Genomic DNA, 19,173 nt, shown 5'->3' with positions numbered 1-19,173 from the left:
AACACGAAATCAAGTGATGAAACTTAGCAGACAAATAACAAGTGCGAAAACATTTGACGATCATTTATGTTCTAGCTTGTGTCTCTTAACACTGAAGGTCACTGAGTTACAGTTTAGTACTTTTCGTGTGCCTGAAACTCTCTTTGGAATGCTATTGTCCCTTAGTTGCCTCGGTGGCCGGTTTTATATGGAGTGGTGCTATTATTGGACTCACACAACTTAAGCTTAATTATAATATATATCCACAATTATCACCTGTTTAAAAACATCTCAAGTTTTCCGCAAACAGAGTCTATGAGTATTTTGCATTGTATTTTTTTCATACTAAAATATTGAAAGCTGCGCCGATGCCACCAAATTTTTTGTTGTTAATGAAACACATCGAAATGTTTGTGAAATAATTTAATAAGTTAATCTTAAATTGAAAAATAAATACAATAAAAATATCTAGTTTATTAAGTAGTAAACTTTTCCGATAATAACATAATAATTACAGTAAAATTTCGTCGTTATGCCTGAATTCATTTACATACATTTGATGTGGCCGAAGGGGATTTTAAAATTAAATCAGTTAAATCTTCATTACTAAAAAAAGAAATATTCTAAATGTTTGCAATGAGAAATGAAAATATGTTTCAAAAAACTTGTTCCCGTATGTTAATTTCGATGACAAATTAATTTCGGAGGGCTCAATTTCCCAGAAATGCGATTTTTAACAGGTTGTTAAAAATCGCATTTCTGGGATTTTGTTGTCCTACATCATAAAGCTTATTCAGTTTATTCATTATAAACTAAAATAATTTAGGTACCTACTACAAAACAGCACATAATTGACTTCACTACTATCAGTCTCTTGACACATTGTTGACTTTAAAAGTCGTTGTTTCATTCTTTTCTTTTTCGATATAATTTAACAATTTTACGACACTTTCTTGATGATGGTCCGGTAGCCCCTCTTGCCCGCTTTGTACGTCATTTCATACAGCTGCCCTTTGCTGTCGTACCAGCGAACTGCTCCGTTGACATCTAAGGCTGCGTTGTCAGTCCCCGCATTTAGAATTGTGCCACGCTCTGTTCGCGATGATCCGTCATTTGCGTCGTAACTGGAATATAATTGAAAAATGCAATTAGTAAATGGCCGGAACTGCTTCGAAGAAAGTATGGTCCTAATACAATTTTTTGATGAAGGAGAACATATTCGTGCCAGTGGTCTGATAACTAATAATGTAGAGGATCGTATGAAGAGGAAAAGAGGAAGTAGCAAAGAGGGCCAAGGTCTCTGACTCTATATGCCAAATTTCAGCGTCCTACGCCCAGTAGTTTCAGCTGTACGTTGTCTGTCAGTCAGTCAGTCACTCAATATCGGAAGAGATGATTAATTTCATTACCTAATAAACTATAAATAAATTTAATTTCCCATAGCTTGAGTGGTGACGTAAGTCTTGTAATAGACAATAACAAGACTTTAATATTATTGTATAAATTTACATCGTACTACCTAGAATTATGTTATGGAAGTCTGCAATAAAATTGCAACAAACGGTCAAAGTGCAAGTACGATTGATGACTTTTAAATTGATTTACATTTTCAAAGATAAATCTTACTTGCAAACAAAATAGGCCTCACTATATTTTTTTGAAAATGTTCTCCACATTCCAAGTAGCTATGTAATATCTTGTACTCTAAATTCTTCATTACTAGTACCGACTTTAGACTTTAGACTACGTCAATGAGAATTTAATTTTTTTTACATACGTTTTGATATTATGACTCATCTGTTTGGTAATCCCATTAAAACTGTTAGCCAAATATACATAAACGTATAAAAAACGAATAAACGTTGATGAATTTGTGGATGATAAATAATCTTGTACCAATTTACCTGAATATCGGTTTTTTATGCATAACTTTATATCTAACGGTTTTTTGTATATTAATATTTTACACAGAGTGTTTTATTATTTTCTTTAGGTACTGTATTAAACAAAATAGGATGCTCTTTAATCAATATATATAAAACTCTTCCGTTACTGAGTGACTGACTGACGGACAACGTACAGCCGAAACTACTGGGCGTAGGTCGCTGAAATTTGGCATGTAGGTGTTGCGTGTGTAGTATAGTGTGTGGAAATTCTACCCCGAAGGGGGTGACCCCTTCAAAATATACACTTATGACGACTTAATATAATTTTCAAGATAATAAGCTGAAAATTGGTAAACATTCCTTTTAGTAAATTAACAAAAAAACTGTAAAATATGTCAGAAGAAAAAGCGCTGTCGCGTTAATTAAAAGACGCGATATTACCAAATTTGACGCGGGCAAAGCTGCGGGTAAAAGCTAGTGTAAAAGCTAACGACTTCAGTTTTATTGTCCTGCAATAATCGAGAGAACCGAAAATACCTATTATTATTATATATAACAAAAAGAAATGCGGCTCATCTGTTGGTAAGTGGTCACCACATGCAGCCTATCAACGCGTGCAACACTGGGTGTAGCCTAGGATCTTTTGTAAAAGTACCCTATAATTATACTATATCTATTTCTATTAAATGTTTAGTCTCCTTATTTCAATCAGGAGCTTAGATGAGTGGGAAAATACTGGTTTTAAAATCATTTATGCGCAGGAGGTGATCGAAAGTTTCAAGTAATTCTTACGTGCCTAATGTTTAATATTACCGATTGCTACTTATGCTGTATTTACTAATTTTAATGGACTTTGTTTATTTCATTTGTGATCACTCCATATGCAGAGATACAAATTATATTATTTATGAAATAAGTAATTGATTCTCCAATAAATCTGTGAGGTACATTGTCATATCTACGGGAATTAACGGTTTACTAGAGGCCTTACTGATGAATATTTTTTTGAGAAACAAATTAGTTGATGTTACTTTATGACAAAATATCCTTTTAAAATATCGTCTCCATATTTATTTATTTAACTTTATTACAATAAAATTGTAAACGAAGGGGTTAAAGCCTAGAAATTATTTCTACCAGTCAACCGATAGAGTCAATAAATCTACAGAGTATTTAAATTTCAATTCAGAAATATTTTTAATTTGAACCCAGATGAGTCAAGTGCAGTATTCGGGCAATATTCAGCGGTGGTATTCAAAGGTCGCTGCTGAACACAAACAAACTGAACCAAACAAAATATTTATTGCGGCAAGTCGATTGTCAAATATTTGCTTTCTACAAAGTTGTTGCCATCAATCGCCGGGACACGTCCGAGGCTCGGCGCTAATCGGGTTACATAGTCCACGTAAGTACAATAAAGATGGATTTACATAAAGCCCACGTTTCGGTGTTGCATGACAAATATTTATGTCTGTCTATTACGAGTGACTCATTGTTTGCTTTCCATTTCAATTGTTTTCTAATATTTATTGGTAAATAGTCCTTGCGTCGCGCCTCGTTTGATTATGTTAGCTTTAAATATAATATCTCATACAATCTATATTCATTAATTACTAGCTAGTAGCTTAATGGTTCAACACACAGACAACAGTAGGTATTGATTCCGTGAAGCACAGCAATATATTTTAGAGAATATTAAAAATTTGCTAAAGTGCACACAGTATATAGTAATTATAACAGATCAGATATATGTTGTCATTATTTTATTCCGGTGAAAATATATGATATGAATACAATATAAAATAAAAGGAGGCTAGCGATAAGGGCGAGCGAAAGTGTGACACTATTTTAGTAAAAGTTGGGCAAAACCACATTTTTGGCAGACTACACCAGACAGAAAACGCTTTACAGAATTTATAATCAGAAGAATGTAGTAAGTAAAGAAAATTTGTTATTACATTTGAGTATAAGTATTTTACATTTAGGTAGGTACATTACGTCATTGGACAAAAATTGGAGTTGTTCATAAAAAAAATACTTGAAACAGAGCAATGACATTTAATATATTGGTCTGGTCCAACGTTTCGAACCAATTACTAATCTTCGTCCATACAATTGTTATTGACTAATATATTAAGCATTTGATTTAGGTGCATTTTCATTGCTAAAAATTAACCTGTAAATTCTCACACACATATCAAAAGAATGCAGTGATGACATTTGAGATAAGTGTTTGTTTACTTACTAAAAATTATATGCGTTCGGCATATTAGCGGTGTCGTATTGTTGGCGCACAACTTGCGCGCTGGGCTGGCTCGGTTGGGTGTCATAATATGGAGTCGCCAACGTTTGCACTAGAAGCGCGGCTCCGAGTAGCTAAAACGTAGAGAATATTACATTATTATTATTAAAATTTATAATTCACTAGCTTATGTTCAATCAGATCAGACTCCATCCGGGTAAATTTCTTGTCAAGTGAATTTTTCACGGCAGCAATCATTTTTTCCGGTGTGAATGGTATGGCCCTATAGTTCTTTTAAATATACACATCTAGATAAAGCGTCAAGAGTTATATATACAGTATAATTTTTGTAGGAAATTTAGCTTATAAAATATCATGATTTACTTATTAAATTGGTATCAAAATTTCGAGACCGATGATGATATGATAATGCTAATTGAAGAACTTTCAATAAGAAAAAAAAATTGATCCTTATAGCTTGATACAAACATTATTATAAATAATTTATTTTTTAAGAAGGTATAGGCTATATTATGTCTCAAAATTCCACAGCAGCGAAGCCACGCGCAAAATCTAGTATAAGTATAATTGAGAATTTTGCGTCATATGCACTTTGGGTTTCGTCAATAAATACATAGGTACGCCCATAACATGTCCCAACATATTTAAATACATTGTACATACATCTATGATATTCCTATTGCTTTTGACTAATAAAATATGATGTGGGTTAAGTGAATAGGATATTACGAAAACATAAGTAATCACACTCATGCCTTTGTTTGTGTCCTGACCAAGCATAGCTTTACTGGTTTTACTTTTTCCGACAACTAATTTTATAGAAAATTTTGTAAGTAAATTGTTAAAACAGTTTTCAAAAATTCTATATAATTGCTCCAGAGTTAGTAAGAATGTATATACCACACCAATGAAAGTAATACCGTTTATTAAAAAAAAGTTAAAGCATACATTAAGCTTAAGTATGTTTTGTCTCTTTCTGTCAATACCGAATTTAGTAAAGTGCGATAGTGGCAAAATAAAGGTACTTTATGTTAAAGTATTATTTATTTTTTTATGAGTAACAGGGACAGGTTATAATTGTATGAACATTGACAATGTTAATACATTATACCTACCTAGTGGACCCTGGGATCCGACGCTCAATGGCTAAGGAAGACATCAGGAAAACGCTCAAATGTGAGAGAGATTATCAATATTATACCTTAGTATACCTATTGTTAAAATATTCGATTCCAGTATGAGTGTAGAATCTAAATATTTATGCTTGTTTTTTTTTGTTCATATAAATATCTGCACATTACTAAGAAAAAATATATTAATACTAATCGTGTTTAAATGCCAAACTAATAAATAATAGCAGACCTAGAAGACTATTTTTGCATTATTATAAAATAATTTGTTGCATTCAAAACAAAAATAAAATTGACTGAGTCACTACTTCAATCGTGAGAGATATTTTAGGTGCCTAACAAATGTCAAACTGTTAAGTTGACTTTGTTTTCAAACAATGCAACGCTAAATTCTTTGCTTGCAAAATCTTTTGTTATTGCAAGATAAAAAAAAATATCGAAAATAAAAATCTAAAATGTATTGTCATATAATAAGTATATAGTTATTGATGATCACATATGATAAAAATAACTTTAAAATATGAACTAAAATATAATTAATGATTATGATTGTTAAAATTAGTCCTAATTAAAATTAATTTCAGCTTAATAACATATTTTATTTATTTATATTTATATATATTACCTATACCTATATAAATATTGCAAAAAACAACCAACGAAAACTTGAACATTGGTACAAAATTTTAAATGGTACTTCATTTTTACGCAACCACGTGCCCGCAAATTATCCTATGTCCATATCGAATACAAGATTTTACTAACTATTAACATTGTTAAGTACCTACAAATACCAAAATTACATAACAGTAACCTGTTATGGACGGAGTCAAAAAACCAATTGAGTAATTACCAAGTCACTGTAATAATGAAATTGTGTACAAAAATTAAAAATAAATGGCATATATTTACTTTGTGAAGAGCATTAATATAAAGTTTGATTAATTGAACGCTAAAACTTAACCAGTGATCAAAATGTGACTTACCAGTGATAACAGCATCTTGCGGTGACAAAGGTGCAGGTACTTCCTGGACAGGTTGTGGTTCGAATGTGTTAACGGTTTCGTAAGATCTCCTTATATAAAGAGTACCCGGTATGCCTTGCAGACTGCGCGCGCGCCGATCTCCAACCACCGGCCTATGGCAAACTAAGCCAATTTCGCTTGACCACAACTATGATCCATATGAAGAATTATAATTGACATCTTCTAACTTCACCAGTTGAAGTTTCAATTTCAAATATTAGCGTTTTATTTTTGTTATTTAGAAATGTAGCCTATATTGTTTTTGAAAATATTAATATTTTGATATGTGTGAAATATTCTGAGTCAAGTTCAAATATGGAATCGAGATAAACATGTATCATGACTGCATGTATTGTTAGTTCTTAACTAATTGTTGCTAGCGACTTTAACCGAGTGAATTTCTAAACACTACATTTAATTAATGGGTACCATTTCTATAGTACTTACAAAAAAACCACACTGGTTGATCTTGATTTATATAAATAGCTTAATACAAAACGAACTTAATTTCATATTATTTCACAAGCACAACTTGAAATCTTCTCTTTGAATTTTTTTCGGCTTACATTTTTAGCAATGTTTTTAATTGGCCCGATCAGTTGGTACATTTTAGGTAAGCATCATAATTTACACCCAGACTGACATTACAGTATTTGGATAAATCTGTTTCATAAGTTCAATAGGTTACATCAAAAATCAAACTCATAAATGAGCGATTGTCTCAAACAAAAGTGTACCGAATAAAAACATTTTGGGATCAACCGTGACAGACTTACATTTCATTCTTTTTATAGAGATGGACACATGAATGGATTTACCAAGCAAGACGTACGTCACAGCTCGCCGCCCAAATAGGCAACATCCTAGGAGTGACAATGGACATGCAAATAATTCTTGTAAACTGCACAATTAGCGAGTACGATTATGTAGAGAATAGATATTTAGAATACATTTGTTTAAATTACTAAATGCATTCATTTTACTAAGTGTGTTTTTCTACATGCGTCCACATTTATGAAATTTATAAACAAATTTTTTAATTTGCCTAGTTCATGAAAATACATATGAAATTAATTCATTAATTGTATCTCTTACTAGTCGTTTTAAATTGAGGACTTGCTCTCAGAGCATTATATATTACAGTCGATGTGCACCCAATGACGTTTAGCTTCCAAAACCTCCTGATCCGTAAAGATCCAACTTTGGACATAGTCGTGGAGGATACTGTGTTTTTAGGCTTCCTTCTCCAGTTATGATCGACATATGAAATATTGATGCGTATTAAACGAATAATGTAAAATATATGTACAATCATCGTCAAAGTTACATACAGAAAAACTTGGGAAATAATAATACTGAATACCTATTTCTTCTCGATGAAATGATTTTAACGATCTTCCTTACTTACCTTATCTATACTTAGCTTAGCTAATATACCTATAAGCGAGATTTATTTCATAAGTAGTAAATATGTTATTGAAATGCCGTTATTTTCGATATAAAATATATAGTAGGAGTAATAAATCAAGATTAATTGAATCCACATATTTTGAGTCGCGAATATAATTGTTTTCGTATTTTAGTAATAAAAGTAGAAGATAAATGCCTAGTTTAATATTTGTTAATTTTGATTTTGATTGCAACTGTCATGTACAGTTTGCAAAATAAATATTCAATTAAATTTTGTCACGTGTCTGTTGCGTAAAATGTTGTTTTTCTAGGTTTATCTATTTACTACTGCGCTCGAATTTTAAAAAGTATCTAACTATAAAGAAAGAAAAGCACAGTCAATAAGGACTGCTGCAACTTTGCGTAAAACTAAATATTTGAGTGACTCTTTCATCGGAGAGTATTCTAGGTTCTATCATCTATTCGATTGTACTATCATCTACGACGCACCAAAGCCAGCTTAAAAATAATTCAATTGTATTTATAAAAATAATTCAATAAGCTGTGATTTTACTATGGACTATCTGATGTTAACCATCTCTAGAAATGTTGTTGTCGCATATTAGCTGTCAAAATTTTTTTCTCGTAGTTTTTTATCCCTTTCTCTTACGATATTTTGTAGAATCTAGAACGAGCGCGCGATGATGGGTGTAAGATTGTATTTATAAATGTTATTTTTATAATGTAATATACATTAATAAGCTTTATTAGCGGCCGGTTTCAACTTCGCTCGGGTAAAAACATAATAACCTTATTGTTCGCCGCGAATTTAGACCTCACGAATATTAAATATTTTTTTTACATATAATATAATGTCAAATATCTCAAAACACCTTTTTCAGTTACAGTCTTTTAGCTTCACACGCAGCGCGTGCCGTGTTCAACAATATATAGGTACCTACATAAATTAATTTGTCGTGCGTATTTTTTTATTCCACGATATTTCAGAATCTATTCATCCAATTTATGTGCTGCAAAATTTATCTTCATGAAATTATCTTGATGATGAAATAACTTTTAATCATAAGGATTAATATGCTTGTGAAGTAATAATTGTAAAAATGCACCTTTTAATTTACATTATCTTTTCACATATAAAATGCCTTATAGTTACTTAATTATAACAGATAAATGTATAGTGGCGCGGACTTTTTTATGGATTTACTAAAAACCTATATTTTTGTAGTACATTATATGCTTGTATAATCAACAGTAGAGTCAGCGCACGCACGTAAAGATTTTCGGTAGCTTTTTTTTCGCATTACTTTGTAAGTGTTCATTGATATGACTGAAAACTCATTTATTTTAAAACAAATATATACCTATAGCAATCTCGGATAATGTAGCTTTCTAATGGTGAAAGAATTTTTGAAATCAGTTGGTAGCTTCGGAGATTACCCGACTCAAACATACAAACTCACCTCGCGAACACAATATTTTTTTTTAAATTGGGAATATTTCAAAAACGTCTTAACGGATTTTGTTGCCTCACGAACTTAAAAATTCCATTGGCAGATCCTACATACCTTTTAAATTTCTTCAAAATTGGACCAATGGTTTAAAAGTTATCGCATTACATAGGTACATTAATACATACAAAATATGTATTTTTGCCCCAAGTAGAATGTGAGACCACGCTTGCTTCGCTCGCTCGGTCAATTATATGTCTTCCTCAGCAATCACACTATCTATTGATGAAAAAATCGTCCCGTAGTTTTTGAGTTTATCGCGAACAGACTGACAGGCGGGGTAAAGGACTTTGTTTTATACTATTTAAGGATAAGAAATAATACTGAAGAATTAAATCAGAAAAAGATTTTCCCTTTTCGTTCTTTATGTCGTTTAAGTATGTTAATAAATGTCACTACCATTTTCGAATGAGATATCTCTCAAAAAACTTTCGCATGATAAGAAATCGATTGATCAGTTCCTACCTGTACGACCACAACAGTGGGAGAAAGTGGGATATACATTGCATAAGAAAATCGCAAGCGGCACGCCCGAATAATATCAACTCTTTTTATGTATTTATATATTTTTTAAAACCACAACATCATTCTTCTAAGAAACGCTGGATGCCGGCGCGCTATCTCGTACTCAATATATTACAATATTAGTAAAAACCACTGTTTTTTATATTTTATGTCAGAAAGAAAATTTACTTTTTACTGAACAAGGAACGGCCATAAGGCAATTAAGTTTTTCACAAAAATGACATTTTTGACATAAGTTTTTATTGTTGTCAGAGAGATCTTATTGCAATCAAAGCGTGACAAAAAATAATATCCGTGCAGTAAACCGTTGGGGAATTCCCTCGTCGGCAGCCGTTCCTGGTTGCACAATAAGGTCATGCTTATCATAATAATGCATTGTCATCCAAGAAAACGCGTGTATAAAATTTCAGCTTAAACGCTTGAAAGATATCTGTTTCAAAATTAAGTTACAAGATTCCACCCGAGCAGACATACTTACATACATTGCAAGTTAAATAAAATATTGTAATAAATGAACACGCTTGTGAAGGTGTAACTACATTATTAACTTAAAGCGGCAAAAGAAAATATAACGAGATAAAAACAATGGTAACATAATATATTTAATTATATTTCTAATTAAAATAAAGTAATAACAGAATAGAGTTGTGTTAATAAATACAAAACCTTGCATGATGATGAATGATAAACCAATCTCCGGCCGGAACATTTTGATGATTTCATTTTTTATTGATACTTGTACAAGTACCTACATCCTGAATGTATTTTCCGATGTATTGATGATGTTGTACTTAGATCATAATTTTGTTACGATTATGATAACAACAATGACCAAAACTACGGCAGTTTTGTTTTACAGACATTGAGTTGATGTGATAGTTTATTTCTATGTCACTAAGTTGTTTTAGATACCTACCATTTTCCTATCGACTCCAATAAGAATCAATATAATTTTCAATTAGTCTTTCATCAACCAGCGTGAATGATCAATTTTGCATTTCACTGATTACAACGATTATAAAACTATCCCCGCAATTTGATTGTTACACTGTCGTTAGAGCTTATGTATGGAAGAAAGGAACAAGTGTCATATAATGTACTTTCAAAATTTGAGTCTTTGTTGTCAGTATTTTGAATGAAGAAAATCGCCAGCTTTAAGAAAATAATAAGAAGGTAACGTTATTTGTACTCATTTAATAGAGGGTACGATACTAAAAAAATATTTTACGCCAATTTAAAGTTTTTTTAACAATTTTATTTTTGTTTGTTTTGTAATTAGATTCGTTATGTGAATGATTGAATTTTTAATTTTTATGTACTTAAATCTCAAATTGATAAAACCAACGTCCTAGAACTGGGATTAACGTAATTTACGTTACGCCTCGATATGTTAGATCTTTTAATAGTGCATCTAAGACTGATTAAATCACATTAAAATATTGTATAACATATAAAACTTAGTAAAAAATATTAGTTAAAAATTCAAAGTAAAAAATAATGTATATTGGATGTACGTAGTATAATTAGCTTTCAATACATCACCTTGTATCTGATGATCATGAGTTATAATCGACATAAGTAGGTTGTTTCTAAGCAACCAGCGTTTGATTATTTGAAAAACGAAAGCTTGCTCTCTTTCAATCTATTTATTTCCTTTTTATGTACTTAAACTTCCTAACTAACTTAAATTAAATTTTGATGATTTTGCATTTCGTGACGATTCTTAATAAATAAATAAATAGATTTTATTCTATTCTTTTGTCTTTTCAGATGAGTTGGTGCCTGTCAATAGTGTCGATTAGTTTGCTCTTAGGACATTATTGTAATGGATATAGTGTACACCGTGATGGTTTAATTATTTCGTCAGTTGATGACGTAGTTCCTAAGTTACAGCAATCAAATAAACCCAAATCGAGTTTGAGAACCGGTACAGTTGAAATGCCAGATGAAATCTCCAACTTATATTACAGTGAAGTTGATAGAAAAGGGAGCCTTGTGTATTCGAAATGGCTGTACAATTTGAAAGATGTTGTTGTGATGCTCAAAGAAAGATTCGGTGTCGACATTGTGACTTAAATTGGCAAGTCTTTAGGGCCTGTGATGAAATGATACTATTATAAACGCTTTAAAATAATTGTTTCTTATTGAAACGCCTATCTTCATTTCCCAGCAAATACTGTTAAACTAAAAAGTCGAACCAAAATTCTCAAGTGTATGTCGTTGGTAGGTCCGGAGAAAATCCTCGAATTCCATTATGTGCAACCAATTGGTCGGTGTTGTTGGTCGGAATGGAAATTCTGCCCTTTAATTCGTTTCCATTATGCACAATAGTACCATTAGCGAATGTGCACAATATTACATTAGCCATAATCGCAATAAATACATTTATTAATAATGAATAAGCCAATTTTACTTTTAAATTTCATTTTTAACTGGTCTGGAACGTTTTACGAATGACAGAATTAGAAGACATTCTGTCGACGAAACGTTCGTAGACGAAGCAATTGTCGGAGAACCGTTTCAGACTCGGTCTGGTATTTGTAATTGTCTGAAAAAATTAAATTTCATTTTAGCTATCATTATAACTCCTAAAACCATCCAAAACAACCACAGTTCAAAATCTGTAGGTTTTGCAATTTAAAAATATATTTAAAATAAGTTATTACAATGAAAATTTAATACAATGGTTTAAATGTGTTGCGCAATTTGTTTTTACCATGGAACCTGTGATTGGCTTCTTGTAATATATTGTTTTTGTTTAGAATTAAGATTATATGCTGTTGGTTCACCAAACATAAATAAATAAATAAATACGAAAATCTCAAACGAAATGAATAATGTGAATAATTGATTTATGAGTAATATATGGCGCATTGCATGATTGCAATTTCTGATTGAGCAAAAATAATAAATTTGAAAGACTCTGCAGAATGTAATATTAATTAATTAAGATACACACGAGTAGTTACAACAACAACTTAAAAACCTATAAATGTACCATATAGTATATGTTTGAATGAAAAAAAGTCATGATTTATATAAATTATGTTATCGTTAGTAGTTTAACATTAAAATGGTATTACAATTTTTAAAGAATTTTTGTAGATCGATATATGTTTTTGCAGGTTGTTTTTAGTACATCAATATTTTTTGTTGCTGTAGCTAATTATACAAGTACAAGTATCTTTATAAGTACCAGCGATAGCGTTACCGAAAGTCTCAACAGGTAAGTCTCAAAACCTAATGATACACATTTTTTAAAAGCCATTACTGAACCTGCACTTTGGTTGACAGTGTACCTAAGTTCATTAGTATATATGCTTACCACTAGACGCAGTGTTACTTGCCACTAGACGCAGTAGGTAGTCGTAAAAGTCAAAACCTGAAACCAGTGTGTGCAAATAACTCACTCGCAAAGAAAATACATATTTATTATGTGTCAACTATTGGAAAAGGACGATATAGAGAGATACAGGACATTGTACTTAAACTTACTTTCCTGTAGTCTAAAAAATATTCAAGTTACTTGTGAGTATATTATTTCCACTGACAAATAAACGAACAGACAAAATTATGTGAGAGTAAGAATAGATATTTTTTAGTAAAAAATTTACGATTTTTTTTTATTTAAGTAAATCTGTGTTTCTCAGTAAGTTAAAAACTTAGGAAAGTCTAAGGGCAGAGCTTATCCGAGGGCAGCTGCTGTGGGACACTTCCAGGTTTTAAAACAGATTAAGTATGTACTTACGGTACGTAGTAAAATTGCCAAAAACTTGTTTTTTTTTTAAACTTCTGTAACAATCTTAATTTTCCTAATACCTAATTAATCTACTTAAAATAATCAAACAAAATTTAAGAAATATATTAAAGTTATTTATTATTACAGAAATACAACTCTTATAAAAGATATATTAATTCGCAATGAGACTAAAACAAGAAAATCTTTTTTGGTTGTTACTGGCAAGGAGGAGGTAGTACTGCGCTCAGAAAGAAAAAAGAAGAGAGGTCGTCCTACAGATCGCAAGAGGGCAATGCCCACTTGCCTATATTATTTCGAATTGGACGATGAAGCTCATAAAGTTAATGAACATTTCATGTACAATCTCAGAGATGTAAGAGTTTTCTTCGAAGAAATACTTCGAACTGATATATGTTATAATAAGTGTGACAACCTACCTACGCCTAAGCCTAGTAAGTAAATATTTAACCAAGTAACGTAGCCACAGCTGAGGGATTCAATCGATTCTCAATGTCGTCGTAATCGGCCGTCTGAAAGTAATTGGTAAAATAAGACACATGTTTTATATATGTTGTAGATTTTTCAAAATTTATCTTCAGTTTGTTTTACATTTAAAACAGACAACAGAATTGATTGTGAAGTCTAAGTGAAATTTTCAAAACTCATTTATTTATCATTATACTTTACGATATTTATCCGTTATAAAAGCATGGTTGCAATGCATCGCCCTCATGAACCATGTATTTATCAGTTCTGAATACTTATAATAAACAGATTTAATTACATCAGTATTGATATTTCGCATTATTATAAATACACTTCAGTGTATTAGTGATAAAGTTTCAACTTTATCATTATTAATTTATTATTTGAATAAACGCAGTAAATATCTGCCGAATAATACACAAGTGTGAATTGAAAAAATATCTCAATTTATCTTTTCTTTTCTGTGTTACTTATATTGTTATTATTGAGGAAATAATCTACCTACAATGGTTAAATTTCCACTACATAATGTAAAGGTTTTAAATAAAATTACTATATTATTTAAAAAAATGCAACTTTTTCTATTGTACGTTATTGTATTATACTTGAACATGTCACATACTTGAAATAAACCAACTTTGCTAGCAAAGTGAATTGAAAAAAATAAAACGTTGATCTGTTTCATTTAGTCCTATTAAAAATTGCAACACAGCAGTGTAGGTACTGGATCGTTCACATGTCTTTGAATAAATATATACGTCACATACCGTTTGATCTGTTGCAGTAGTCCATTCAGTTGTTGTTTCAGTTTCACCAATTAAGTCCTTTATTATACCTTCATTTATTTCTACATCGCTATTGATGTGTTGTCGTGATTTTTCAACGTATTGAGTATCTTTCTCATAATTAGTAGTTGCAATATCATGATTGCTTGGGTTTGTGTGTGGAATTGCCAAATTGTTAGGATAAATCACTTTATCGTCTTTTCTTTCAAAATTATCTGGTGTGGAGTACTTCGGCCGGTCGTTTCTCACTTGAAAAACATTATCTCCCATATTAAATGGGAGAAACTTGTTTACATTTGGAACAGAGCTGTAAAGAAAGATGTATTTATAACAGTGCAATTGTTGTTAAAATTTAATCTAATATAGTCAAAATACTTACAACTTCAATCCTACTCCAATAGGTTTGAAATTGAGTGAAGCTAAAACTGATGGGTTTTCGTATCCTTGGTTAACACTAGCCACTACTTGTAACATCACAACGCAAAATGCGATTTTAATGAAAAGATTCGATCCCTAAAAGGAAATCACGTTGATAAATAACGATAACAAAAAACCTGTTAACAAAATAATGTTATTAAGGTAATATTATGCGATAAATACTTTATTACTATACCTTAATCGATGACATTTTGTAATTATTGAAGCGAAATAAACACACCACAAGCTACGGAAACAAACTTTCAAAAAAATCACTTCTTTAGATATTGATGTACCTATGTACGATGTACGTAATACTATATACTATTTTATGTACGTGATTCCGCTCAACTTGTTTGCTGATGTATGAGGATAAAGCCTCACGATAATCAAATGAGGTTAGGTACAATAATAATATCCGGAAGCTTGCTTTTTTGGATCATTTAAGATTACTCAAAACCAATCTCAGGTAACTACAGAATACCTAACATCATAATAACTATGGTATGGTCATATTTGATATAATTATTATCTTATTTGATATAATTATTAGTGTAGTGACCTTTTTATTCTATGTTTAATGAATTAGGGAATAATACGACGTTCTTGCCTTATTTGGGAAATATTTGTTAAATAATACTTAGTGCAGGTATATATCTATGAAATTTAAAATTAAATGAGCATTACTGCTTAGTTCATCCCAAAATGTTATTTTTCATCTTATTATAGGTACTAAGGTGGGTAATGCCGAGGTCAAAATCTAATATAGACAATATAAAATCATCAAGTAGCAAAGTCCTACACTGTTACAAAAGCAATTTAATATAAATCGATCCACTTCCTCAATTTGCGCGGCAGGCGTTTCACATCACCTATAACATTATATTTTTGTAGGAGTCATTTGAAGATCGTCCAAGAAATAATAAATTCTCTAACTTAGGTTTTCGTGACAATAAAACCAAATTAAATATACTTCATAAACATAGAGGTATGAAAACCTGTTTGTGTTAAGAATATTAACATAATAAAATAATTTAATCATTTAAAAAAGGGTAACACTCTTTTTTTCTATTTTTGCATGCATAATGTTGAATACTGGATTGAAACAAAATTAAATTACTTAGTTATTTATTACGCTAAAAATGAAACTGTATATAAATATTATATACATTTCCATTAGGAAATATTTACAACAATCCTATAATTATCTAAGAATTAGCCTTGTAGAGCGGTTATGACAGCTTCTGGCACGGCGCCACCTGGTGTCTGCTGGATGGTGGGCTGGAAGCCATTTTCGTCTGCGATGTAGGTGACCGTGTAGGTGACGCCGTCAGGTCCTACCCAGGAGTACTGGCCCTGGACAGCATATATCTCATTCTCACTTCCAGCATTCCTCAGCTCACCACGTTCCTCGTGCTTCGTGCCGTCTGAGAGCTCAAATCTGGAGAGTAAACATTTGTTTATTTATTCATAAGTGGAAATATAAATGCAGCAATGATATTTACTTGTTAGGAAATGATAGATCAATATTTTTTCTTTAAACTGTAGCTGGGTAATTTCGCTAACCATTTTCATTCTACTATATCCACTTAACGTAGTATTCACAGTGAATAACTATGTATGTTACTTCTATTTACTATTAGTACTGATTAGTGGCAAATAATGTAAGTTATATTCAATTAATTAATTAATAATTTTATATTTTCCATTAATTTGGAGCGGTCTTGTTTATTAAAAATGCGTTTGCTGTTAGCCTTAGATATCAGATAGTTGGTGGTTATAAGAAACTTACGCAAAATCATGAGAGTCCAATCCACTATTGTTGATATCGTAACGTAAGATCTGAACATCCTGCGGGCTCTGGGCTTGAGGGGCAGCAGCCGCAAGAGCGATCAGACCAGCTAACAACAACTGAAATCAAATCCATCCATCAATAGTGTTGACAACGATTCCACTGTATCACTCACTGTAAACACTGCACTAATATTTACCTACCAATTTCATTTTTATTTATTTTTCTATCAACCGTTCCCTTCGACGTATATTTTATGTATACGATGATTACGTATTGTAAGAGTCTCTTATATATTTCCTCTAAAACCCGATTGCAACACGCGCTATACCTACAATCTACTATACCCCTTTGGTAAGTCACCAGGTAAAGCATCTGCTTAGTGAACGTACACAAACATGCACACAAACATATGCCACTCGTATGTGTTTGTAAACACCTAGCCTGACCTACAACAATATTTCTTAAGCAGGTAATAATCCGAGAACAAATGTCAATGTTAATTGGGATTACAAAAGGTAATAATCTTCTCGACAGACAATATGTCGGTATTAAATTTATACAATTCAAACATGGTTGTTTATGTTTTTCATAAAGATTTCCTTTAAATTGATTGCCTATTGAGGATTTACTAAATTTATTATTATTTTTAAAATATATTTTGACAAAGAACTCATTAGCGCTATTAAAATTTTTATAAATACTTCTATGTATTCCGAGTGTCTTAGAACTATGAATTCTGAAAGTTTTTGAAAATATGAACATTTTCAGATTTCTCACTTACTAGATTATACTTCAATAATTGTAAATTATTGTAGTGATTAGTTTAAGACACATTTATTGATCAACTACTTTATGAAGCATTCCAAAAGGTTACTGTAAAATGCCTTTAGCCATACACTGCATCCATACATGACACTGCTTGATAATTTCAATAATTTATTTATTTCACTTGGGATTATTATTTTCCTTACAAGCACGCCGTTCTTAAAAGTAAGTACAAAATCTTTATTATTCGTAATATTGCTAGTCATCATGATGAACTAAACTTATTGCATAATGTTCAAGTGAATAAAGTGAGCTTGAACTTGAAAATTTGGGTCACTACTTATTGAACTTGGGTAAACTTATGGTAACCTAAAGCAGTGGAAAAAAGAGGGCTATCAATGATGATGATGATGATGAAACCCATTTAAATTTATAGAGGTATGTACATGGATGGCGCTATCCGTAGGAACAAAGGGGCGTAGGGATGAACAGAGAGATAAATAAATATATTAGGACAAATCACACAGATTGAGCTAGCTCCAAAGTAAGTAAGTTCTAGACTTGTGTTATGGGATAATAAATACGATACTATATTTTATAACATAAACATATATAGATAAACATCCAAGGCCTAGAAGAGATGATATTAAATAGTTATTTGCGCAGGCGGCAATATGCTACATTAGGCCGAGATTTATGAAAAAAGGAAGGCGACACCTTTGACCAGCAGTAAGACACCTCAATAGGCAAATAATCCAATCTAAAATAGTCTAACACCTCAATAACTTTTACCTGCTTATATCGTTTAGTTTAGTGCGGTGTCACCGCATAGATTACATACATTATAACTAAGCAGCGTAAGTCGATTGGTACGAACGTTGGCGCAATAATGTGTATGTGTAGAGCAGCCTTTACAAAGAAATCGTATCCAAGGAATAAGTACTATCATAATCGTGCCCGTGTCATTCTGTCTATCTTCCTCTTGTCATGTGACCACGCGACAAGCTGGAATTAGCTTGCATAATTATAAATATTGATTGGGTTCTAGAAGCATATAATAATATTATCTGTGTTTTGTCCATGTTATTTAATATTACGTAACAGATTACTTTTAATTGCTAAAACATCCATCCTCATCATCAAAACATGAGGCAACAAGTCATAAAACGAGTTTTCTGCCGTGACTTATGGAATGGATGCAATAATACTGGCACGTTGCAGATTTTCAAGATTAGTATTTTTTTCTTTTCCAGGTCCACAATATAAATACCTAATTTATATTCGAGATATGTGTGGTAAAGCGGTTATAAATGATTCGAAAAGTCGTAGGTTCGAGTCCCACATGACAGTTTGTGTACCGATTTCAGGTGAACAAAATCATAAAACTTGCACTCTAATCGATGATGAATTTATCAGCTAGTGTAGTGCAGCATAACCGACCCAACTTCACACTGAGCCTT

The 19,173-nt window shown here is 31.5% G+C and overlaps 3 protein-coding genes and 2 long non-coding RNA genes across 5 annotated transcripts; 1 reads left to right on the top strand and 4 right to left on the bottom strand.

The window, feature by feature from the left end:
- Positions 1–919: 919 nt before the first annotated feature.
- LOC128670913 (endocuticle structural glycoprotein ABD-5-like) lies at positions 920–6,259 on the bottom strand. Its single transcript, XM_053746932.2, has 3 exons — positions 6,245–6,259; positions 4,111–4,241; positions 920–1,103 (listed from the first exon to the last, which is right to left on the bottom strand). The coding sequence occupies exons 1-3, from the start codon at positions 6,257–6,259 to the stop codon at positions 920–922; spliced, it is 330 nt and encodes a 109-aa protein (XP_053602907.1).
- Positions 6,260–10,315: 4,056 nt separating this feature from the next.
- Positions 10,316–12,779, bottom strand: LOC128670874 (uncharacterized). Its single transcript, XR_008404801.2, has 2 exons — positions 12,443–12,779; positions 10,316–12,274 (listed from the first exon to the last, which is right to left on the bottom strand). It is a non-coding gene; the product is annotated as an uncharacterized LOC128670874 (long non-coding RNA).
- On the top strand, positions 10,763–11,860 carry LOC135309734 (uncharacterized). The gene is made up of 2 exons (XR_010369920.1): positions 10,763–10,899; positions 11,497–11,860. It is a non-coding gene; the product is annotated as an uncharacterized LOC135309734 (long non-coding RNA).
- A 54-nt stretch (positions 12,780–12,833) lies between the features above and the next one.
- LOC128670872 (uncharacterized) lies at positions 12,834–15,622 on the bottom strand. The gene is made up of 4 exons (XM_053746888.2): positions 15,350–15,622; positions 15,116–15,249; positions 14,719–15,043; positions 12,834–13,995 (listed from the first exon to the last, which is right to left on the bottom strand). The coding sequence occupies exons 1-4, from the start codon at positions 15,362–15,364 to the stop codon at positions 13,930–13,932; spliced, it is 540 nt and encodes a 179-aa protein (XP_053602863.1). The 5' UTR covers positions 15,365–15,622; the 3' UTR covers positions 12,834–13,929.
- A 642-nt stretch (positions 15,623–16,264) lies between these two features.
- On the bottom strand, positions 16,265–17,289 carry LOC135309733 (endocuticle structural glycoprotein SgAbd-5-like). The gene is made up of 3 exons (XM_064436036.1): positions 17,149–17,289; positions 16,946–17,064; positions 16,265–16,594 (listed from the first exon to the last, which is right to left on the bottom strand). The coding sequence occupies exons 1-3, from the start codon at positions 17,155–17,157 to the stop codon at positions 16,369–16,371; spliced, it is 354 nt and encodes a 117-aa protein (XP_064292106.1). The 5' UTR covers positions 17,158–17,289; the 3' UTR covers positions 16,265–16,368.
- Positions 17,290–19,173: the final 1,884 nt, after the last annotated feature.

Source organism: Plodia interpunctella, chromosome 6 (genome assembly GCF_027563975.2).
Source record: "Plodia interpunctella isolate USDA-ARS_2022_Savannah chromosome 6, ilPloInte3.2, whole genome shotgun sequence".
Lineage (NCBI taxonomy): Eukaryota > Metazoa > Arthropoda > Insecta > Lepidoptera > Pyralidae > Plodia > Plodia interpunctella.
This window is presented reverse-complemented; position numbering and strand designations above follow the sequence as displayed.